We start from the raw sequence: 19,415 nt of genomic DNA, 5'->3' as shown, positions 1-19,415 counted from the left end.
CTTGGTGAATGTTTTCTTGGTGAATATAAAGGGACAATGAAGCGCTGGGTAATTTGGAACTTGTATACCTATGGAAAATGCATGCCCCCGATGCCCGGTGACGGTGAGAAATGCTAACGTCGGGCAATTCAACTCACTGCAGACATGACTTACTGCCATCCAAAAACGTGTATCGGTGAATACGCCAGAAGGAATGCCACATTTCTATCTTCAAATTACATACACCGATGTGATCAAGGGCGACTGCCGAGATGGTAGGAAGTTTGATATACATTTTGTTTCGTAACAACGTGCAGCAGCAAGTTATATTGAGGAAGCATAGGCTGACTTCAACGTTTACATAATATAGCTTTCTGAGCTTCGGAAAAATATTTGGCATTTACTATAAAGTGTTCTTGGGAAAGTTATTCGTTGCAGTGATTGTAATGCAGTGAGAGCGAAGGTCTGAACATCACAGGGGCTACTTTGACAACTGATATATTGGGTTTCCCTAGCAGAGTTGGAAAAGTACAAAATAATGCGTATTATTCTCCACGTTCTCTTTTCTTTTGCCTTCCTGGGGAAACCTAAAGAATTTGTTGAGCGTGTAGCGCCCATCGCGTACTATCTCCTGTCTCTGTGCTGACTGCACTACAATGGCTTCAACATATTTAACATATGTTCTAACAAAAAGTTCTAGTAGAGGTGGATAACTTAAAAAGCATATTTTAAATGTGATAAGCATTCTTAGCTACTTCGAGTGTTTTGAACCTGTCTATCCATCCATCCCTCCATCCATCTGTAGATCTATCGAGCCTCTTTCCGAACACTGCGGCCCAAGTTGTCAACCAGCTTTCGCGAGTAGGCATATGCTCGTGCTCGTGACATTGTAATATTCGTTACAGCGTCGTCACTCCGGCGTTTAGACTATTTTCATGCAGTAGCGAATACAGCTGTCGCTGCATTTTGTGAATACAAATTCATTACCGGCGGCAGTCATCGCGAGATGGGTTCTGCCATAATTTTCTAATTTTTTGTTCTCCATTTACGCAGTGACAAAACAATCCCCACGTCCTTGCTTAATTTCAATTCACGGAAAACTATTTTTGCTTTGTAGACTTCTGGATGGATACCGTGTCAATAACTGCACCGCACCGATAGTCAAACATTTACACCGCGTCTCAATTTAAGCAGCAAAGACACGGTATGTCCCGGTGTTCGACAACGCGCAATGCTTCTCGAAGATGGCTGCTGCAACAGTGAAAACAGTCTCGCCGTTTAATGAAACATAATGCGAACTTGTAGGGTGCAGCTGTTGACAGTATTACAACGTCAGATGGCACACGATACCCGTGTAAAACATTTCTTTAAACTTCAGGAAGGCATTGAGGGATCTACGCCTTATTCTAGTGCATTTCAGCATAAATTACACCTTTGTGCGGGGCACGCAATGGTGGGTGTTCTTGCCAAACGCGCACTAGGTAGTGTAACGCGCTGCATACGTCCACAAAGACTCTTCGACGAATCGCACTAGTCGTACCGATAACCGCTACCAAAGGTTTCCAGCAGATTTGAGTAAGCTACCAAGAAAATTGTGCAGCAACCGTCGACAATGACTGTATATGCAAGCGAATAGCCGAACTATTCTAGAAGGTTATTCGCTTCAGAAAAGGAAGCACAGGCTTGAATTCGTGTAAACATTTGCTGCAGGGAGGACACACGTGTAGCGTTTCATGCTTCAAAGGGGTGGGAGAAAAGAAGGGCTGTAATTCCCGAGCACTCCATTGGAGCATTTGAACTTCCACACTGTAAAAATGTTTACCCCCTTAAGGGTGTTTGCTGGTCACACGAGTAAGACACCTACCGTTAGGGCCTTACAAATATTTATGGAATAATTAAGGGAAAATTGGACATCCACCCAATCGTAGCAACTTTCCTTCAACGGACGAATTTTCCTTTAACGGCGAGGCTTTTCTTTCGAAGAAGCCGTATTGGTTTCCTTTGTATCAATTGCTGCGATAAGGTGGATGTTTCATTTTCCCTTAATTTCCTTTCTCTACCTTGCAGTTTGCCGCAGAACTATTACGTCAAACATTTATAGAGGACGACAACGGAGCTCTAACTAGACGAGCAATAATAAAAGACGTAGTTGAAAAGTAGGTAATCATTGTGACAGCTTTGCTCGCGCAGAAATATCCGACAGAATTTCACAAGGATAGATATGAAACTTTAATGCTCTTTTTATGTCGTCTGCCACAGGTTTCGTCCTTCCTACTTGCAAGAAAAAGTCGGCAAACAAGATACCATCATCGGTTCCCACCAACACTTTGATTTTAACACTTAAACGTGAGGCTGTTAGCCATGTGACAACCGAACGCCTTTTGCACACTTACAAAGGCGTAAAAATGTTTAGAGTGCAGTAGTAGGCGTTCAGCGATGAACCTGCCGCAACGCGTTTGCACGTGACCGGAATTGGCTGTAAAATTCAAGCCACCGTACAACCACGAAACGGGCTTTAGAGCCAAAGAAAGCTGCTCAATTTCCAGCTCGCCAGGTTCCAGCAGTCGAACTAGCCATTCACCTATGAGCCTATGAGTCCTATGAGTCCTATGAGCAATGTCTTGTAACCAAAGGGAAATGCAGGCACGCACCAGGTTACGCCGGAGAGCGCCCAAGATGACGGGGTCTCTGGAACGATCCCTTCCCCTCTCCACATTCACGGCGATGCCGATGACAAAGCGGTTTCGCGAAAGCGCCTCCTTGAGTTCGCGGCAGACGTTGCGCAGCTGAATCATGTAGTCGACAGCGGGGTCACTGTCTTCCAAGTCTACGATGAGAGAGACCAGCGTTCGGTTGCGCTCAACCAATCGCCCTAACGCCTTGGCGGCTCTTCTCCTGAAGGTGACGCGACGAATCTCCATAAGTGCAATGCTGCTGTTTCCTTCGAGGGAGCGGAACAAGTTGACCACGTCGGCCTCAGCCAAGTTTACGTGCAGCAGCAAATGCCTGCACGAGAGAAAAGGCCAACGCATCTTGTCACTTTACTTCTGTAGCTCCTAATATAACGTTAACAGCATCGCCAACCTAAAACTTTGGCAGTTTAGCTTACGTATCGTAAGGTTCATTCATGATATGCAGGGAACGGTTGTACGAATAATTCGTCTTTTGTAGCAAGCGTTTATGTAGCGAATATACAAGGCGGTGTTTATATTCATTTACGTTTACCCAGTGGTTTCAGTGCGCTGTGGACACACCCAGCGCGCATACTCAGTCGCCGATGTGACATATCCCAAGACCACTTATTATCAACTAATAGAGCAGCGCCAGCATGACGCAAACATTTTGTTTTCGGCTTCCACCAGCGGTAAGCTCAATTTTATTCCATTTTAATTTTGTTTAACTCAGATTATGTCCTTTCGAATAAGAGGCAAATAATTACCTATATGTTGTCATTGCATTTGTTTTCTGCTTTATTCCATTTTGTGAGCGTTGAGCGTCTAAGCACCACCGACTTCTCAATCAGTAGGCTAGAAATTCATTTCTTATATTACTCAGCGCCTCCGAAACCAGTTACGTGGTCACCTATCCTGCGCTTCACGTGGTGCTTCAACAGGGAAATTGCAACATGTCCCCAGCACTTCCGTTATAAGATAAATGAGCGCTACTTGCCCTAGGGAGTTGATCCGGGCGAGAGTGTCGGTAAGCTTTCGAACCACACGTGGTCCTGCAGGCGCTGCGCACTCGAGTAAGAGCATGCCAACTTTGCGAGTGGAGACGAGGGCGTCTAGGAAGTTCTCCACGTCCTCCGCTCCCCTCCCGTCCAGGTTCTGCACAATGGTGGGCACTTGGGAAACACGGACGCCACGGGCGAAGTCTGATCCACGAGGGTTGAACCAGACCAGATTCAGGCGGGAGAAGACGTCGATTTTCTGGATCAGATCGAACAGGCCGGCGATCTCGTCCTGGGGCTGCGTACCTCTCAAGCTGATGAAAAGCGCTTGCAGCGTCTTGTTTGCCTGCAAGCGTATTTACGCAAACAGTCGTACTCTGCGGCACAGTGACAACTGGGAACGCTCGATAAAAAGTGCACATGGCGCAAAATTGTGGCGTCCATAAACGAAGATGATATGTGCTGTTTAATGCGCAATGGCTAGGTGTGGCCAAAGAGCGACATAAAAAATTGTAATTTTAGCAATGTCATGGGAATGGCGTGGACAGTTAATTCATCGTGGTAGATGAGATATGGCTGTAAGAGGGCCTGAAAACTATCGCCGTAAATGGCGTAAAATATAAAGCTACTAAAATGATGACACTTATTAGTTAGGGACATGGGCGATGGCAATTGGGTTTCGTTAAATACACATGATGCAACAAACCAACACATAACAGTGACACCAGAACTTCAAAGGAGCCCTTAAATACAAGGGCTGTTAGTTGTGCGCTAATATTTACCTTCCCAAATGATATTCAGAGTATCTGTTTTAGCTAAAAACTCTACGACTACTTTAAGGTTAAAAAGCGGTTCATCGCTAAGGAAAACTGCGGGGTGAAGACGTATATTTTCACGATATGCAGAAGGGAAATGTCTTTTCCTCTCTGTTTGTATTACAGGGCATTGAATAAGAACATGGAGGACTGTCAGACTATTGCCGCACTTCATACAAGTCAGAGGATCGCCCTCAGTCAAGAGGTAAGAGTGAATATCATAAGTGTGTCCTATGCTTAATCGACAAAGAAGTGCTTCCTTGTACCGTGCTGTTGTCACTTATCCAATTCCATAGTTTTCGTTTTATCATCTGTAGTTTATTAAATCGTTGTGCATACCACTCTAATTGCCAATGACTCCTCAGTTCACGATGTAGAAAAGACTTTAGATCTGTAGCATGGATGGGGACATTACCATCTGTATCGCTAAAACTCACTGACGTAGTGTTTTCGTCAACAGCTACTTGGCTTTTGTACCTTTATGACCAGGTACCCAGCATAAGGCAATTGTTTGGTTGCACATATATGCCGAGCACAGTAAGTTACACAGCTCATTCGAAACAGAATGCTTATGTTTTCGTAAACTAATCAGTGCTCTCCCGACACTTAATGAGTGTAAAGAGAACAGTCTTATGCCCCTGTCACACGGGCACTCGAAAGTCCTTTGCGCAAAAAGACTTCTCCGGAAAAAGAGTTTCGTTCGCAGACACACGACAGGGAGCGATCTCTTTTACAGAAGCGGTCTTTTCTGGAAGCGTAGTTCGTCAATCTCTTTTAAGGCCGAAAAGGAGTAGCCTCGAAACCAGTGGGTGCCAGAAATTATAATACACTAGAGAAAACTAAGCAAATGCGTATTTTTCTGTCACCTAGGCTAATCGTAAAAAAATAATTTGATGTCTCGCGGAAGGTGTAGTAAACTCAGCAGTGTTCACTATCTTCTGTATCCTCGTAAGCATTGTCGAAGGGGCCTCGTAAGCAGGCCAAATGCTCTGTAACCTGCTACAATAACTCTTTCCATTTACGTTTCTTAATCTGGCGTTCTTAAATCTACTTGAAAAATGTGTAATACAATAAGTTTTCACTTTATACTTTGAGATACATCAGTTTGTTCTGGCCGATTTTGTTCGGATGCTAGCGCCACGCTTTCGGTAGCGTCTCCAGATGGAAACCCTAAAAAGAGTTCGTCTTTGCCGTGTGTCTGCTGCGCAAGGCCTCTTCAATAAAAAGCCTTTCAACTTGGTAAAAGACCGCTTACGTAAAAGAGTTTTTGCGTGTTCGTGTGACAGAGGTATTAGCGACATTTGTGAGCCTTATGTGTTTAATAGCCGAGAGTAGCGTATGCTTCTGCTGTAAAGATACTGGTGTGTGGGTTTAGTGCCCCAGATGTTGAAAATTAGGGTCCAAGAGCTGCATAAGCAACACCAGCAGGAGACTTCGAAGCATCTGTGTAAAATTCATCACAGGAGTACTTCCCTTTGTGTTCAAGAAAAAGAAATTGTATGGAAGCCTCAGGTGCTCGTTTCGATATTTCAAAGAAAGATATCACGTTGGATAGTCTGCCTCTCCCTAGGCGGTGGAAGCCGAGTAGGAGCCATTAGGATATTCTATAAAAGGGGGACCTCTGTTTTTCCTGAGTGTTGCGAACCGGTGGGACAGAGGAGGCCGGATGGCTGGGTGGTTACGGAATAGCCTGGCAGTGGTCAAGTCGCGAATTGAAAAATGGCATGGATGCTGAATATCGGATTTAACATTTAGGGTGTAAGAGAAAGTTAAATGTGTCCTTTGTAGATGTAGAGACCATTCGTTCGATTCAACGTACAGGTTTTCTATGGGACTAGTACTTAAAGCACCTGTACGAAGACGGATACCCAAGTGGTGAATTGAATCGGGCATCTTCAAGGCACAAGACGTAGCAGAGCTATACACTATGGCACTGTAGTCAAGGCGTGTCCTTATCAGACTTTTATACAACCTCAAGATGCAGCTTCTGTCACTTCCCCAGGATTTACGGGACAAGAGATTCATTGTCTTCACGCACTTCGCCTTCAGATATTTCAAGTGGGGGATAAATGTCAAGTGAGAATCTAAAATGAGGCCCAAAATTTATGTTCATGCCTCACAGGGAGCTGTTGTCGATTAAGATAAATAGCGGTATCATGTAACATACCTCTGTTGTTCGAAAAGAGAACTCACGTGCTTTTTGGCGGGTTTAATTTAGACCCATTCTCATCAGCCCACTTTGATAATTTGTTTAGTCCAAGCTGTACATGTCCCTCAGGTGGAAATACTACACGATTTAAAATCTATTTGTACGGCATACACATATATCGAATAAAACATTGTACGCTTTACGATAGTATAAATCGAGTTCATTTTTACAACGAATTGAGTGCAGCTAAGCACACCACCTTGTGGTACACCAGTTTCCTGTGTAAATAGACGAAATAGCACATTACCAACTCTAACACGGAACGAGCGGTTAGACATAACCTTGGATGACATTCAGTGAATTGCCTCGGACTCCCATTTAAGCCAGGTGACGGAGAATTCCGAAACGCCAGGTGGTGCCATATGCCTTCTCCATGTCAGTAAATACTGAGAAAAAGAACTGCTTATGCACAAAACCATCGCGAATATTCGTCTCGATAAGGACAAGGTGATCAGTTTTGGATCTACCTTCCCTGAAACCACACTGTAGGGGATCGAGTGGTTTGTTACAAGAAAATGAAGGAGACGCCGGTTAACCATTTTCTCAAACAGTTTACATAGGCAACATGTCAAGGATACAGGCCTGTAGCTGTTGACCGAAGTTGTTTTTGCCGGCTTTTAGTATCGGAATGATTAGTGCTTCCTTCCAGGCGGATGGAATGCAGCCGGCAGGGAACACGGAGCTGAAGAGTGACAAGTCTTTTGTGGGTTTCAGGGTGTAGGGGTTTGACTATATCATACGGTATTCTGTTCCTTCCTGGAGCGGACTTGTTACAGCCATTTAATGCAGCCTGAAATTACGCCATGTTAGATGGACGGTTGTAAGGTTGATTACTGTTCCCTTTCCCACCCAGGGGCAGTTGCTCCACTTGTTGCCGGTATCTAAGAAATGTATCTCAGCACTTTAATGAACTAGAAATCTTGAAAATGTGCCCCTAGAGAATCAGCTTGGTCAATAAGTGTACTTACGAATGGTAGAGGATGAGTTTCGCCGCTTATTTTCTTTACCCTAGTCAAAGCTTTCTTTCGTCTGTACATGAATTAATACTAGAGATGTATTTTGGCCAGCTTCCCCTTGTGGCACGGCGGCGCGTTCTTCGACCTTCCGACTTAATTTTTTTGAAGTTGAACAACTTTTCGCTTGTTGGACAGTGGCGAAGGCGACTCCAAGTTTTTTTTATTTTTGCGAGCCTCCTTACACTGCTCATTCCCGCAAGGCTTACGTCGTTTAGAGGGCGATCCATTCTTTTCAGGGATTGGATCGTCATCCCAGCGCAAATATGTCAGCCCTGAGTATCGTTTCGAGTCAGCACAGTCTGCCTTCCAACGGGGCAGATGTGGAGAACGCTTATCGCCTTTGTTAATTTTAAGACAATTGGGAAGTGGTCACTCCCATATGGACTTTTGATCACGTTCCATACCAGGTATGGCAAGAGCGTACTTGATGTGATATTTGAATCTATATATGAGAATGTTTTTTTGCCAAGCTGTAGAATGTGGGCTCTTTCTTGTTTAGTAAGCATGTAATTGTGGATGAAAGGAAGTGCATACAAGAGGGCACCTCTTGTATGGCAACGAGAATCTTCCTAGAGGGTGTTTTGTGCATTTAAATCGCCTACTACAATGTAAGCTTCGGGGAGTTCGGCGATAAGGATCTGGAATTCTGTTATGGAAAGTTGATGGCTAGGAGGGATGTACAGAGAGCTACCTGACTAGCTTATTAAACAGCGCGGCTCTGATCGCAACTGTCTCAAGGGGCGTTTGCAGATGTAAATGCTGGCAGGCGTCACCCCTTATCAACTATTATAGCAACACCGCCTCACGAGGCGAAAGCGTCATTGCGATCTTTGCGGTAAATGGCATAATGTATGAGTGTGTGAAGGGATGAGGTGTGCCTCCTGCACACAAAGCACCCTTGGAATAAACTTCTGAAGGAGTTCCTTGATGTCATCAAGATTGTGTATTAGACCTCTCACATTCCAATGCATTATCAATGTGGCCATATTACAAATGTTTTGTGGCGTGTGTCTAGAGAAATAAATTCGGTTAGCTCACGAAGCCTTTCCAGGGCCCGTGATCCGGGATATTTCTTCTTGGCGCGCGCCACAGAGCTACGCCGTTTCACGGAGACGCCGGATTCGTGTTTGTTGCAATCATCGCCTCTTCAGAGGCGCAGGATGAATCCCGCTCGGCGGGCACGTTCGGGAATTTTTCGGGTCTGTCTACACGAGCAGTGGCCTTGGGAACGGGAGGCCCGGAGGACTGCTGGCCCTTCATGGCAAAGGGCGGAACAGCTGTGGCTGCTTCTTCCAGGGGTGCTGATGGCGTAACCGCCGTCACACTCTGTGCGACTCGGGCTGCCGCCGGAGGATGTGCGTAGGCCTCGGCTGTCAGTGCGTAGGCCTCGGCCATAAAGATACTGGTTTCCGGATGCAGCACATCGGCTTCCGAGAAGGATGGACCGACGGCTGCATAGGACACCCCGTCGTGTGACTTCGATGCGTCTGTGCAGAACTCCGTGCAGGAGTATTTGTAGTGGAGTTGCATTTTGGATTTGGAAATGCATTTGGATTTAAATCTCTGGAGCATGCTTTGTGACTTGCACAAAATATATATCGCATTGTATGAGCTGCCACTCCCAAGGAGGTAGCAGCTTGGCTGGATGCATTAGGCGGAGCTCGAGGAGTGGGACATGCATTTGATCACTAAGCTCCCTCACACGCAGCGAGAAAGGCTGTCTTACGGAGGGACGATTATGAAAGAGTGTAGCATATGTCATATCGTTAATGGCATTAAAACACGTATGTTGAGGATTAGAGTGGACTTTAACAAAATATGTTTGGCTGATGTATGTTCGCTGCAGATGAAGTTACCACTCATTTGATTCTGCATATAAACTTTCAATGGGACTTTTTCTGAAAGCTCCAGTGGCCAGTCGGATTCCTAGATGGTGGACCGGATCTAGCATCTTTAGCGTGCTCGGGGCTGCAGAATGATAGATCACGGCACCGTAGTCCAACCGTGATTGAATGAGGCTCTTGTAAAGATTCATTAAACATTTCCTGTCGCTGCCCCATGTTGTGTGGGTTAATTTAAGTTCGTTGTTTTTAAGCATATGACCTTGAGGTACTTTATGTGTGCAATAAAAGTTAATTTAGAATCAAGTATGATGCCTAAGAACTTGTGTTCTTTGTTCACAGGAATTCGCTGAGCATACATTTCGATACTGGGTTCTGCAATGAGTCCTCTTTCTTGTGAAAAGCACGCAAGAACTTTTGTTGGGGTTCACTTTAAATCCGTTTTCGTCTACCCACTTGGAAACCTTGTTAAAGCCCTGCTGTACCTGTCTCTCACATACTGTGAGGTTGCAGGATTTGAAGCCTATTTGTATATCGTCTACGTATACGGAATAAAAAATGGCCGGTGGCAGTGAAGCACGTAGCGTGTTCATCTTAACGATAAAGAGAGTGCAGCTGAGCACTCCTCCCTGGAGTACACCAGTTTCCTGCGTAAAAGCACGTGAGAGTGCATTACCGACTTTTACTCGGAAGGTACGATTTGACAAATAGCTTTCAATTGTGTTCAGCATATTTCCACGGATTCCAATTTCCGACAGGTCTCGCAAGATCCCGTAACGCCATGCCGTATCATATGCCTTCTCCATATCGAGGAATATGGATAGGAAAAACTGTTTATGTGTAAATGCATCGCGGATATTTCCTTCAATGCGCACAAGATGATCGGTTGTCGACCGCCCTTCTCGGAATCCACAATGATAAGGATCGAGCATATTGTTGAGCTCAAAGAAATGTATAAGTCTGCGATTTATCATTTTTTCAAGAAGCTTACACAGACAATTAGTTAGAGCTATCGGACGGTAACTTGCCGCCAAGGAGGCGTCTTTTCCGTGCTTCAGAACAGGAACCACATTCGCTTCTTTCGATGTGCATGGGAGGTATCCGGAAGCCCAAATAGTGTTGAATAGTGTAAGTAGTGTAACTTGTGTCAGTATGTAGGTTTCTGATCATGCCATACATGACTGTCAGGTCCCGGTGCAGTGCTTTTGCATGTGTTCAAGGCAGCTCTCAACTCGGCAATGCTGAAAGGCCGGTTATACGGTTCATTCTGCCTGGATTTTAGTATCATTGGCTTACGTTCTATTATTTCTTTGTTTAAGAAAGGACTGAGAATAATTGATTGAGCTCGACACACGCTCAAAGTGCTCCCTAAGTGAATCTGCCTGGTCTTGCAGGGTTTCGCCTTGTGTGTTTACAAGGGGGAGTGAATAAATTTCTCGTCCTTTTATCCTGTTAACCCTGTTCCAGACTTTCGCCTCCTCTGTATAAGAGTTGATACCCGACTGAAACTTTTGCCAGCTCTCTCTTCTGGCCTGTCGGCGGGTTCGCCTGCCTTGGGATTTTACTTTTTTAAAGTTTATAAGACTCTCCGCAGTGGGGGAGGCGCGTAGCAACCCCACCGCTTTGTTTTGTTTCTTACGAGCGATCCTACAATCGTCGTTCCACCACGAGACGCGCCGTTTACATGCCAAGCGATTTACTTGTGATATGCATTTAGATGCGGCATCTATTATCAAGGCTGTAAAATAATCCACAGCAGCATCAATTTCTAACGAGGAGATGTCATGCCATGAGATACCAGTAAGAGTTCGAAATTTATCCCAATCAGCTGTCTCAATCTTCCACCGAGGTGCCTGTGGTGGATATTCGTTTTCTTTAGGTGTTCGTAGTAGTATGGGGAAGTGATCGCTTCCGTAAGGGTTCTTTGTAACTTCCCATTCGAGTTCAGGCAGAATAGAAGGAGAAACTATCCTGAGATCGATTGAAGAAAAGGTTCTGTTTGCTAGAGAGTAATATGTGGCTTCCTTATTCAGAAGGCACGCACCACAAGAAAAAAGGAACTGTTCAACAAGACAACCTCGCGCATCTAGACGAGTCGCCCCACAGGGAGCTGTGCGCATTGAAATCGCCAAGACCAACGCAAGGTTCTGGCAATTCGTGTATAAATGACTGAAATTCATGTTTGTTTAATTTGTAGTGTGGGGGTATGCAAATCGAGCAAATCGTGACGAGTTTATTTAGGAGAACAACTCGAACCGCCACTGCTTCAAGGGGCGTTTGTAGCTGTAAACGCTGACAGGAAATACTTTTATGAATAAAAATGGCAACACCGCCTGACGATACGACAGCACCATCGCGATCTTTGCGAAACTTGACATACGGTCGGAGAAAGTTTGTATTTTGTGGTTTAAGGTGTGTTTCCTGTAGACACAGCACTTTTGAATTGTGTTTTTGGATAAGCTCTTGCACATCATCAAGGTTCCTAAGAAGACCTCTGACGTTCCATTGAATTATTTGTGTATTCATATTGGAGGTCGATAGGTGCTGTGTGTATAGAAACAGAATTAGTGATTATGGAAATTACTGAGATTAAATTACAGAGCCCTTTCGAGACCCTGTAACGGGAGTTTTGCCCTTTCTGGAGCCTTCGAGGGAGGCTCACCGCTCCTTAGGCGCTTGGTGCGCGTTTAGGATAGGTGTTGTGTCCACTGCCTGTAGTGAGGCTCCGGACACGTGCACTTCCGAGCGAGAAGTTTTCAGAGGGAGTCCCGCCTTGGAGGGCAAGACCCCTGCGCCCACCAGCCCAGAGGTCGATGGGGCTCCCTGAGAGATTTGGCTGCGCCGGCTGTTGCCAGCGCTGGAAGGGGCCGGGGTGGTTGCAGCAGCCTCGGCTGCGCGCACCTTCGGGGTCGAAGGTCCCTTCTGCTCGGTTGGCGGAGCAGCGCTAGCTGCAACCACCGTGGGGGCAGTTGGCGTAGTTGCCGATTCACTGCTTGTGAGTCGGAAAGCCGCCGGAGGCCGTTGTGACGCTGCCCCCTGACGTGCCACTTCGGCAAAGCTTTTCTTTGGCAGGTATGCTACCCGCCTGCGTGCCTCCTTGAATGAGATATTTTCTTTCACTTCGATCGTTACGATTTCTTTTTCTTTCTTCCAGGATGGGCACGACCACGAGTACGTGGCCTGCTCCCCATCACAGTTTACACAGTGGAGAGCGTTCTCACAAGTTTCAGTTGCGTGTTCTTTGGCACTACATTTAGCACAAGTTCGGCGGCCGCGGCAGTTCTGCGAGCTGTGGCCGAAGCGCTGGCATTTGAAACATCGGGGTGGATTGGGCACGTAAGGCCTGACACGGAGCTTTATGTACCCGGCCTCGATTTATTCGGGCAGGACACTTGAATTGAAGGTGAGAATTAGGTGCTTGGTCGCAATTTCTTTACGATAGCGTCTCATCTTTATTCTTTTTACATTACCATTTTCCTCATTGAAGCCCTCTAGGAGCTCTGCCTCTGTCAGCTGAAGCAGGTCATCATCTGAGACAACGCGGCGTGTAGTGTTCATAGTGCGGTGCGGGGTCACTGTCACTTGAAAGTCCCCAAAAGACACTAGATTGGGTAACGTTTCGTATTGTTTCAGATCACGGAGCTCCAAAAGGAGATCTCCACTTGCCATCCTTGATGCCTTGTAACCTGGACCAAGAGCCTCAGTTAACGACTTCGAAACTAGAAATTGGGAGATTGTTCGTACTTGTTTATCTGACTTTTCCAAATGAATGACGTGAAATTTTGGGAAGTTGAGTCTTTGTCGTCCAAACAACTGAAATACATCTTTGGTGCACCCTCTTTTCTGAGGGCGATCTTGGAGGGGAGGGAAGGAACTAGCCTCAGAGTAAAGTAATTTTCGGCGATAACGCCATCCACCCACCGTGGAGCCCTACAAGGTGACGTTGCAGGGACTGTAAAAACAGGTCCTGCAAACGCCAGCTGGACGTTATCACTATAACCAAATATGAGATAACCTAGGTTGGTTATTCACACAAGGTTAACCCTTGCTGCCTGGAAAATTGGAAGTAAACGGAAGCAAGGAGAAGACAGGAAAGATGAAAAGTAAGAGAAAGACGAAGATTGGAGGGAGTAAGAGAAGCAGGAAAAGGCAACTACCGATTTCCCCCGGGTGGGTCAGTCCAGGGGTGCCGTCTATGTGAAGCAGATGCCAAAGGGGTGTGTTGCCTCCACCAGGGGGCCTTAAAGGTCCAAACACCCAGCATCAGCTCAACCCCCAGGATCCCCCTTTCCCCAGACACGGCTAAGCCGCGCACGGCTACACGCGGGAGGGTCCGACCCTCGTGTGCTCGGGTCCGTGGTGTCGCAACACACCAAACGCCTGCTGACGCAGACGCCCCTGCGGGGGTCCACTGAATTTGAAACAGACATTGCTACACCGCCACCCATTTTGTCACCACAATTTATGCAATACAATTTGCGTGTTTGAAATGTATACACATCCTCTTCCGAGGCAAACTAAGTTCCATAAAACATTACAACATCAAAGGCTATTGTAATGTTGCCTTTGATGTTGTAATGTTTTATGGAACATTGCAACATCAAAGGCTACTTGCGCTTCAGTAAGGAGATAATCGAGTACATCTCGCTTATTTATTCCAGATCTAAGGTTGCAATGAATGCAATTCAGGCAACGCCTATCTTCAGCATTGATAAAGTTCTTAAGGTTGATTGTGAGCAGAAAAGCGGTTGCGCGTTTCTGGGAAAGAAATGTTTAGTTTGACCTTGTGTTCCATTATTTCTTTTTCTTTCTTCCATGACGGGCACGATCGCGAATAGGTGGGGTGGTCTCCGTCAGTTAGCAAAGTGGGTTGCAGCAGAACACTTGTCTGAGGTGTGGTCTTTAGATGCACAAGTAGGAGATCCTGGGCAGCTCCGAGACGCATGCCCAAAACGCTCACACATGACGCATCGGCGCGGATTGGAAAAGTATGGTCGTACGCTAAGCTTACAATATCCAGTCTATTGAATCAATCGGCTCACTTGTTCCAAACGTTATTATTACATGCTTCGTTGAAGTTTCCTTGTCATTGCGCCGTAACTTAATTCGTTGCACCTTTATCACGTTTTGATTTTGCCATCCATCCAACAGCTCGCTTTCACTGAGTTCAAGCAGGTCGTCATCAGAAATGAGAGCACGCACAGTGTTCATTGACCGGTGGGGGCCCACCGAGAAAGGAATGTCACCAAACGCAACAAGTTTTTTTTCAGTTTGCTGTATTGAAGCTTTTCACGCACTTCCGGAAGAAGGTCGCCGCTTCCCATCTCAGTTACTATGTAACCAGAGCCGATTGCTTCTGTCAGATTTTGCGACAAATGGAGATGTGCTGACTGTCTTGGTTTCATGTTGACTATGTATTACATGGTACTTAGGAAATATTCCTTTTGATTTCATGAGAAAGTTGAACGTTTCATCGGTACGCCCCCTCTTCAGGGAGCGACCAGGGAGGGAGGGGGGAATAGAATTCATATTTAATATTACTGCATTCGGCGGGGATGCCTGCCGCCCACCTCAAAGCCCAAGCTGGGGATGTTACAGGATTAGAAAAATTATTCTGCGTACAGCACTATAACCTAACATATATATATACCCAAGACTGGATACATTACAGAAGCTTAACTCTTGCCGCCCAGAAAATAGGAAGTTAAAGGAAATGTATAGAAGACAGGAAAGATTGAAAAGTGGGAGAGAACGACGAAAATTGGAGAGGAGGACAGGAAAAGGCGACTGCCGATTTCCTCTAGGTGGGACAGTTTGGAGGTGCCGTCTATGTGAAGCAGAGGCCGAAGAGGTGTGTTCCCTCTGCCGTGGGGGCTTTGAAGTTCCAAATACCAAGCATCGGCTCAACCTCCAAGATCGCCCTTTCACCAGACACGGCTAAGCCGCGCACGGCTACATGCGGGAGGGTGCAACACTGATGTGTTCGGGTACGTGGTGTCGCAACTTCCCAAACGCCTGCTGACGCAGGCGCCTCTGCGGGGCGTCCATAAACGACAAAGATATTCTTTGTGTGCCTGCCTGGGCCAATCGACTTTCACCTTCGTCCACTTATATAAATAAACGGCGGCGAGTGGCAGCGAAAAACTCGCTTCAAGGTGTCATTGCCTCTTGTTTTCCGTGCAAGAGGTAGTCTGCAAGGCATGCTTCCACTAATTGCAGCCAGAAGCCAACAGACGACGACTGCAGTTAAATTGGCATCGACCGTTTTGTTTTCCTTCGACTGATTCCTGATTTTACTGTAGGTGGCAGCTACGGCAACGACAGTGTGACAACATGGGTGGAGTCCAGCGAAAAGCTCGACACATTTGATTGACAACGATGAGGTCATCCTATTCCCTTTTCGAGGGACAAGGGGAAGATGAGTGCCTAGAACTGAAGTACGAGAAATTATTAGAATGCGGTACTAAAGGGAGGTGCAGATACATCTTTAACTTTCTCGCTCTTTCTTTCGGATGTCCTGATCCCTACGCTTGGAGGGTTCTAGACCTTCATTTACCACCTTGTCGGGACAACGTGCAATGTTGTTGATTCTAGGAAAAAAATCTGTCAGGACTTCTTGGAAATTGGAATTCTCTTGCTGGTACTAAACGGAGTAGGCCGAATTGCACAACGTGCCATTTGCGCATAGTAGTGTTTACTGTTTTGCAAAGCACCCTAATACCAAGGGCACGTTAGCGGGAGCTGCAACGCTGATGACTTGTCACGCTGCGTGCAACCGTGAACCCTGTGGCACGGCCGATGCCCTTAAACCAGCTTCCAAGCCAAGCCTGGTCAGACCTCAATGTAACAATTTAGCGATCCCTGCTTTAACAGGGCAATACAGCATGCCAACCAGCGCCGGCGGATGGGGCACATTGGTGTCATCGTGCTCGTTTGTTCCAAGTACTATAGATCGCTAGTGCGGACTCGCTGAATACGACTCAATTTTTAAGCTGCGCCGCGAAGTAATTGGGTAACAGTTCAATTGATTCACTTCTGTTATTCTGTAACTAATTGTTTTAAATGTGTACTTCATTTAGTGACTTCTCATTTGAGTAACCTGGCTTAAGGGCTCCTTGCGTGTGCTAAGTGCGACGGGGAACTTTAACAAATTCAGCGTTTTTTAGAAAACCTATCTGTTACTCATATGCAATTATTTGGCCGGAGTGAAATTTAATGCAGCTGGCCTTTACCAGGCTTGGCCTTCGTGAATGATGTACTCGACAAAGCTCTCTTGCCTAAGCAATCCTACATAAGCAGTACAACTTACCTGCAGCATCCCTACCATGTTGGATAGTGCGCGGACGGAGAAGTCGTTGTCCGCCACGTGGAGTTCCTGCAGCCGCCTATCACAAAGTAGATTCAGTCCAGCGGCCGCCGCAAACCTATCTCCCAGGCAGCATTGCGACAATCTGAGAAAAACCACAACACCTACGCCGGTAGACGGCGAAGGGATGCAAATGGCAATTAGAAAGATATCTAGCGCGTGCTCCCGTTCACGTTGAAAGGGAGTTCGTCATTAACTTAGATTCATTTACGTAGTACAGCTGACTTCGAAAATGACGTCGCAATCACGCACTCGCTGTCTATGGCTATTGCAACGATAGGTAGGAATAGGCGAGCCGGATTGTTTCTCTTGCCGCGAAAATTATGGGGGTTGAACGTGCGAAAACCACTCTGATTATGAGGCACGCCGTAGTGGAGGACTCCGGCAATTTCGACACCTGGGGTTTTTTAACGTGCACCTAAAGCTCAGCACACGGGTGCTTTCGCATCACGTCCACATCGGAATGCAGCCGCCGTGGCCGGGATGCGATCCCGCGATCTCGTGCTCAGCACTCCCTTGCCGCGGAACTTGCAGGAAGGAGCCAATTGAGGAAGCACACTTCAATCGCCTTTGCTTTCTATGGTGATTGATAGCGAGCGTGCGACTGCAGTGCGTCTTGAAAGCGGCTATTGAATACACAAATAATTGCTAATGGCCGCAGTTTGAGGCCCGCGAAATAAAAGGAAAGCAACAAAAGTTAGGCACGTTTGACTTCGAGAACGCGGTTTACGTGCAAGCGTATGGGCGCCGCGAACATGCACAGAGAGCACTACGGCGTGAAAGTACAAAGAAAGGGCGCGAACGCGGTCGCGGACGCTGCATTGAGTAGCATTGATCTCGACGGTGCGACGCCTGGTGTGCCACAGGGAAAGTGCATATCGCTACACACGCAAGGAGGAGATGCCGCGAACGCGCACAGCGAACACCGCGGCGGCGAAGCACAAACGGAGAGAAAGAGCGGCAAAGAGTGCGAATGTGAAGAGGAAGAGGTCGGGAACGCGGCGTTCCTTTTCACTTCCAGGCGCCGTCCACCTCCGGCGCCCGCTGCCCTCGCAGCTTCTATGCATACGGGCTATCTATGCATACGCGTCAAATAATAGGAGTTGAACCTACGAGAAGAAAGTTAAAATTAATTAAGTCATGGGGTTTTACGTGCCAATACCACTTCCCGATTATGAAGCAAGCCGTATAGTGGAGGTCTCCAGAAATTTCGACCACATGGGGTTCTTGAACGTGCACCGACATGTAATTACATGGGTGTTTTCGCGAAAAGGCTGGGACAAGAAGCGTCAGGAGCCCCTCACCAGCTGCATCACAGGAGTTGTTTATTAAATTCCGTTGAAGTGCCGGCGCTCCTACGCAGGACAAACGGGACGCTGCCTCAATGATCGTCTCCGGGAGCGCGCCCCCAACATAAAACAAAATTAGGGCAGCAATCTTGTTCTGCACTGCAGTTTGTGTAAACACATCCCCTATTTCAGAAAAGTCGCTGTCATCCAATAGCAGGCTGACTAGCGCACGCGCTAAATTATAGAAGCATTGGCCATCACCCAACGTGCTCCTTCATACATCAGTTCAACATCCATCCAGTTATTAGACAAGGAAATCTGGTATCTGCAAATTTTACTTATCTCTGCCCTCCTGCAATCACAAATCATTCCTTTCGTATTTTTAAGCCATTTGTTTTTACTAATACTTGTTCGCCTATATATCCTGCGCTCGCGCAATGAGCATACATGTAAGTCAGCGCCTGTGTCGTTTTTTTTCAGTGTCCCATTATTCGCACTGTTTGCTGAAGAATGTATATAGATATGCCAGCCGAATTTTCGCTGTCGTCACAGTCGGCATCACCATGAGGTTCTGTCGAAAATTATAACGTCGCACCCCGTGTCCAATTTGCTGAGGGTGCAAAGGAAAGTGTGCGAGGTTGATCAGAGAAGGATGGTGGCATGATGCATGGTTTTCTCATGCGTTCAGCTAGGGAGGGAGGGGGGAGCCGGAGAGCATGCTTCTTTTCTATCCCGGCTGATCACGCGCCGCATCTCTGAGGTAATTTGCAGAAGGTGCGAAGGCCAAGATGGCTGGTAGTTTGACATACACCGTTGCCTGAGAAAAAAAATTATAGGGTCTCACCTGTCAGAACCACGATCTTATAAGTCACACCGTAGTGGGGGACTCCAGAAATTTGGGACACCTGTGGTTCTTTAACGCGCACCTAAATCTAAGCACATGGCTGTTTTCGCATTACGCCCTCCATCTAAACGCGGCCGCCGTGGCCGGGATTGAATCTCGCGACCTCGTGCTTAGTAGCCCAATACCATGACCACTAAGCAATCACGTCAGGTGTTCACTGTTTCCTGCTCGGCTAGTATTATACCTCGCGTAATCTCAAGTGTCAGACTGCACGATGTCGGAGATATTCATCACGGTGTCGTGGTGACATCGACAATTTGTTGTCATCCAGTTGGTTGTGACTGCTTGGATTGTGCACGCATGACACCACGCTTGTTAGTTTAATC

General features: G+C 46.6%; 1 protein-coding gene across 1 annotated transcript in view; it reads right to left on the bottom strand.

Annotated features, from left to right (window-relative positions):
* The window catches only part of LOC126528312 (uncharacterized), a 64,201-nt gene that overhangs the window by 2,725 nt on the left and 42,061 nt on the right, over positions 1-19,415 (bottom strand). Inside the window, exons 8-10 of the mRNA XM_050176192.3 lie at positions 16,840-17,000; positions 3,649-3,995; positions 2,631-2,985 (exon numbers count right to left, since the gene is read on the bottom strand). Of these exons, the coding sequence (XP_050032149.1) occupies positions 2,631-2,985; positions 3,649-3,995; positions 16,840-17,000 (863 nt within the window). The remainder of the gene's footprint in view (positions 1-2,630; positions 2,986-3,648; positions 3,996-16,839; positions 17,001-19,415) is intronic.

This window comes from Dermacentor andersoni, chromosome 9 (genome assembly GCF_023375885.2).
Source record: "Dermacentor andersoni chromosome 9, qqDerAnde1_hic_scaffold, whole genome shotgun sequence".
Taxonomy (NCBI): Eukaryota; Metazoa; Arthropoda; class Arachnida; order Ixodida; family Ixodidae; genus Dermacentor; species Dermacentor andersoni.
The sequence above is the reverse complement of the archived record's forward strand: the minus strand, read 5'-3'. Positions and strand labels throughout refer to the sequence as shown.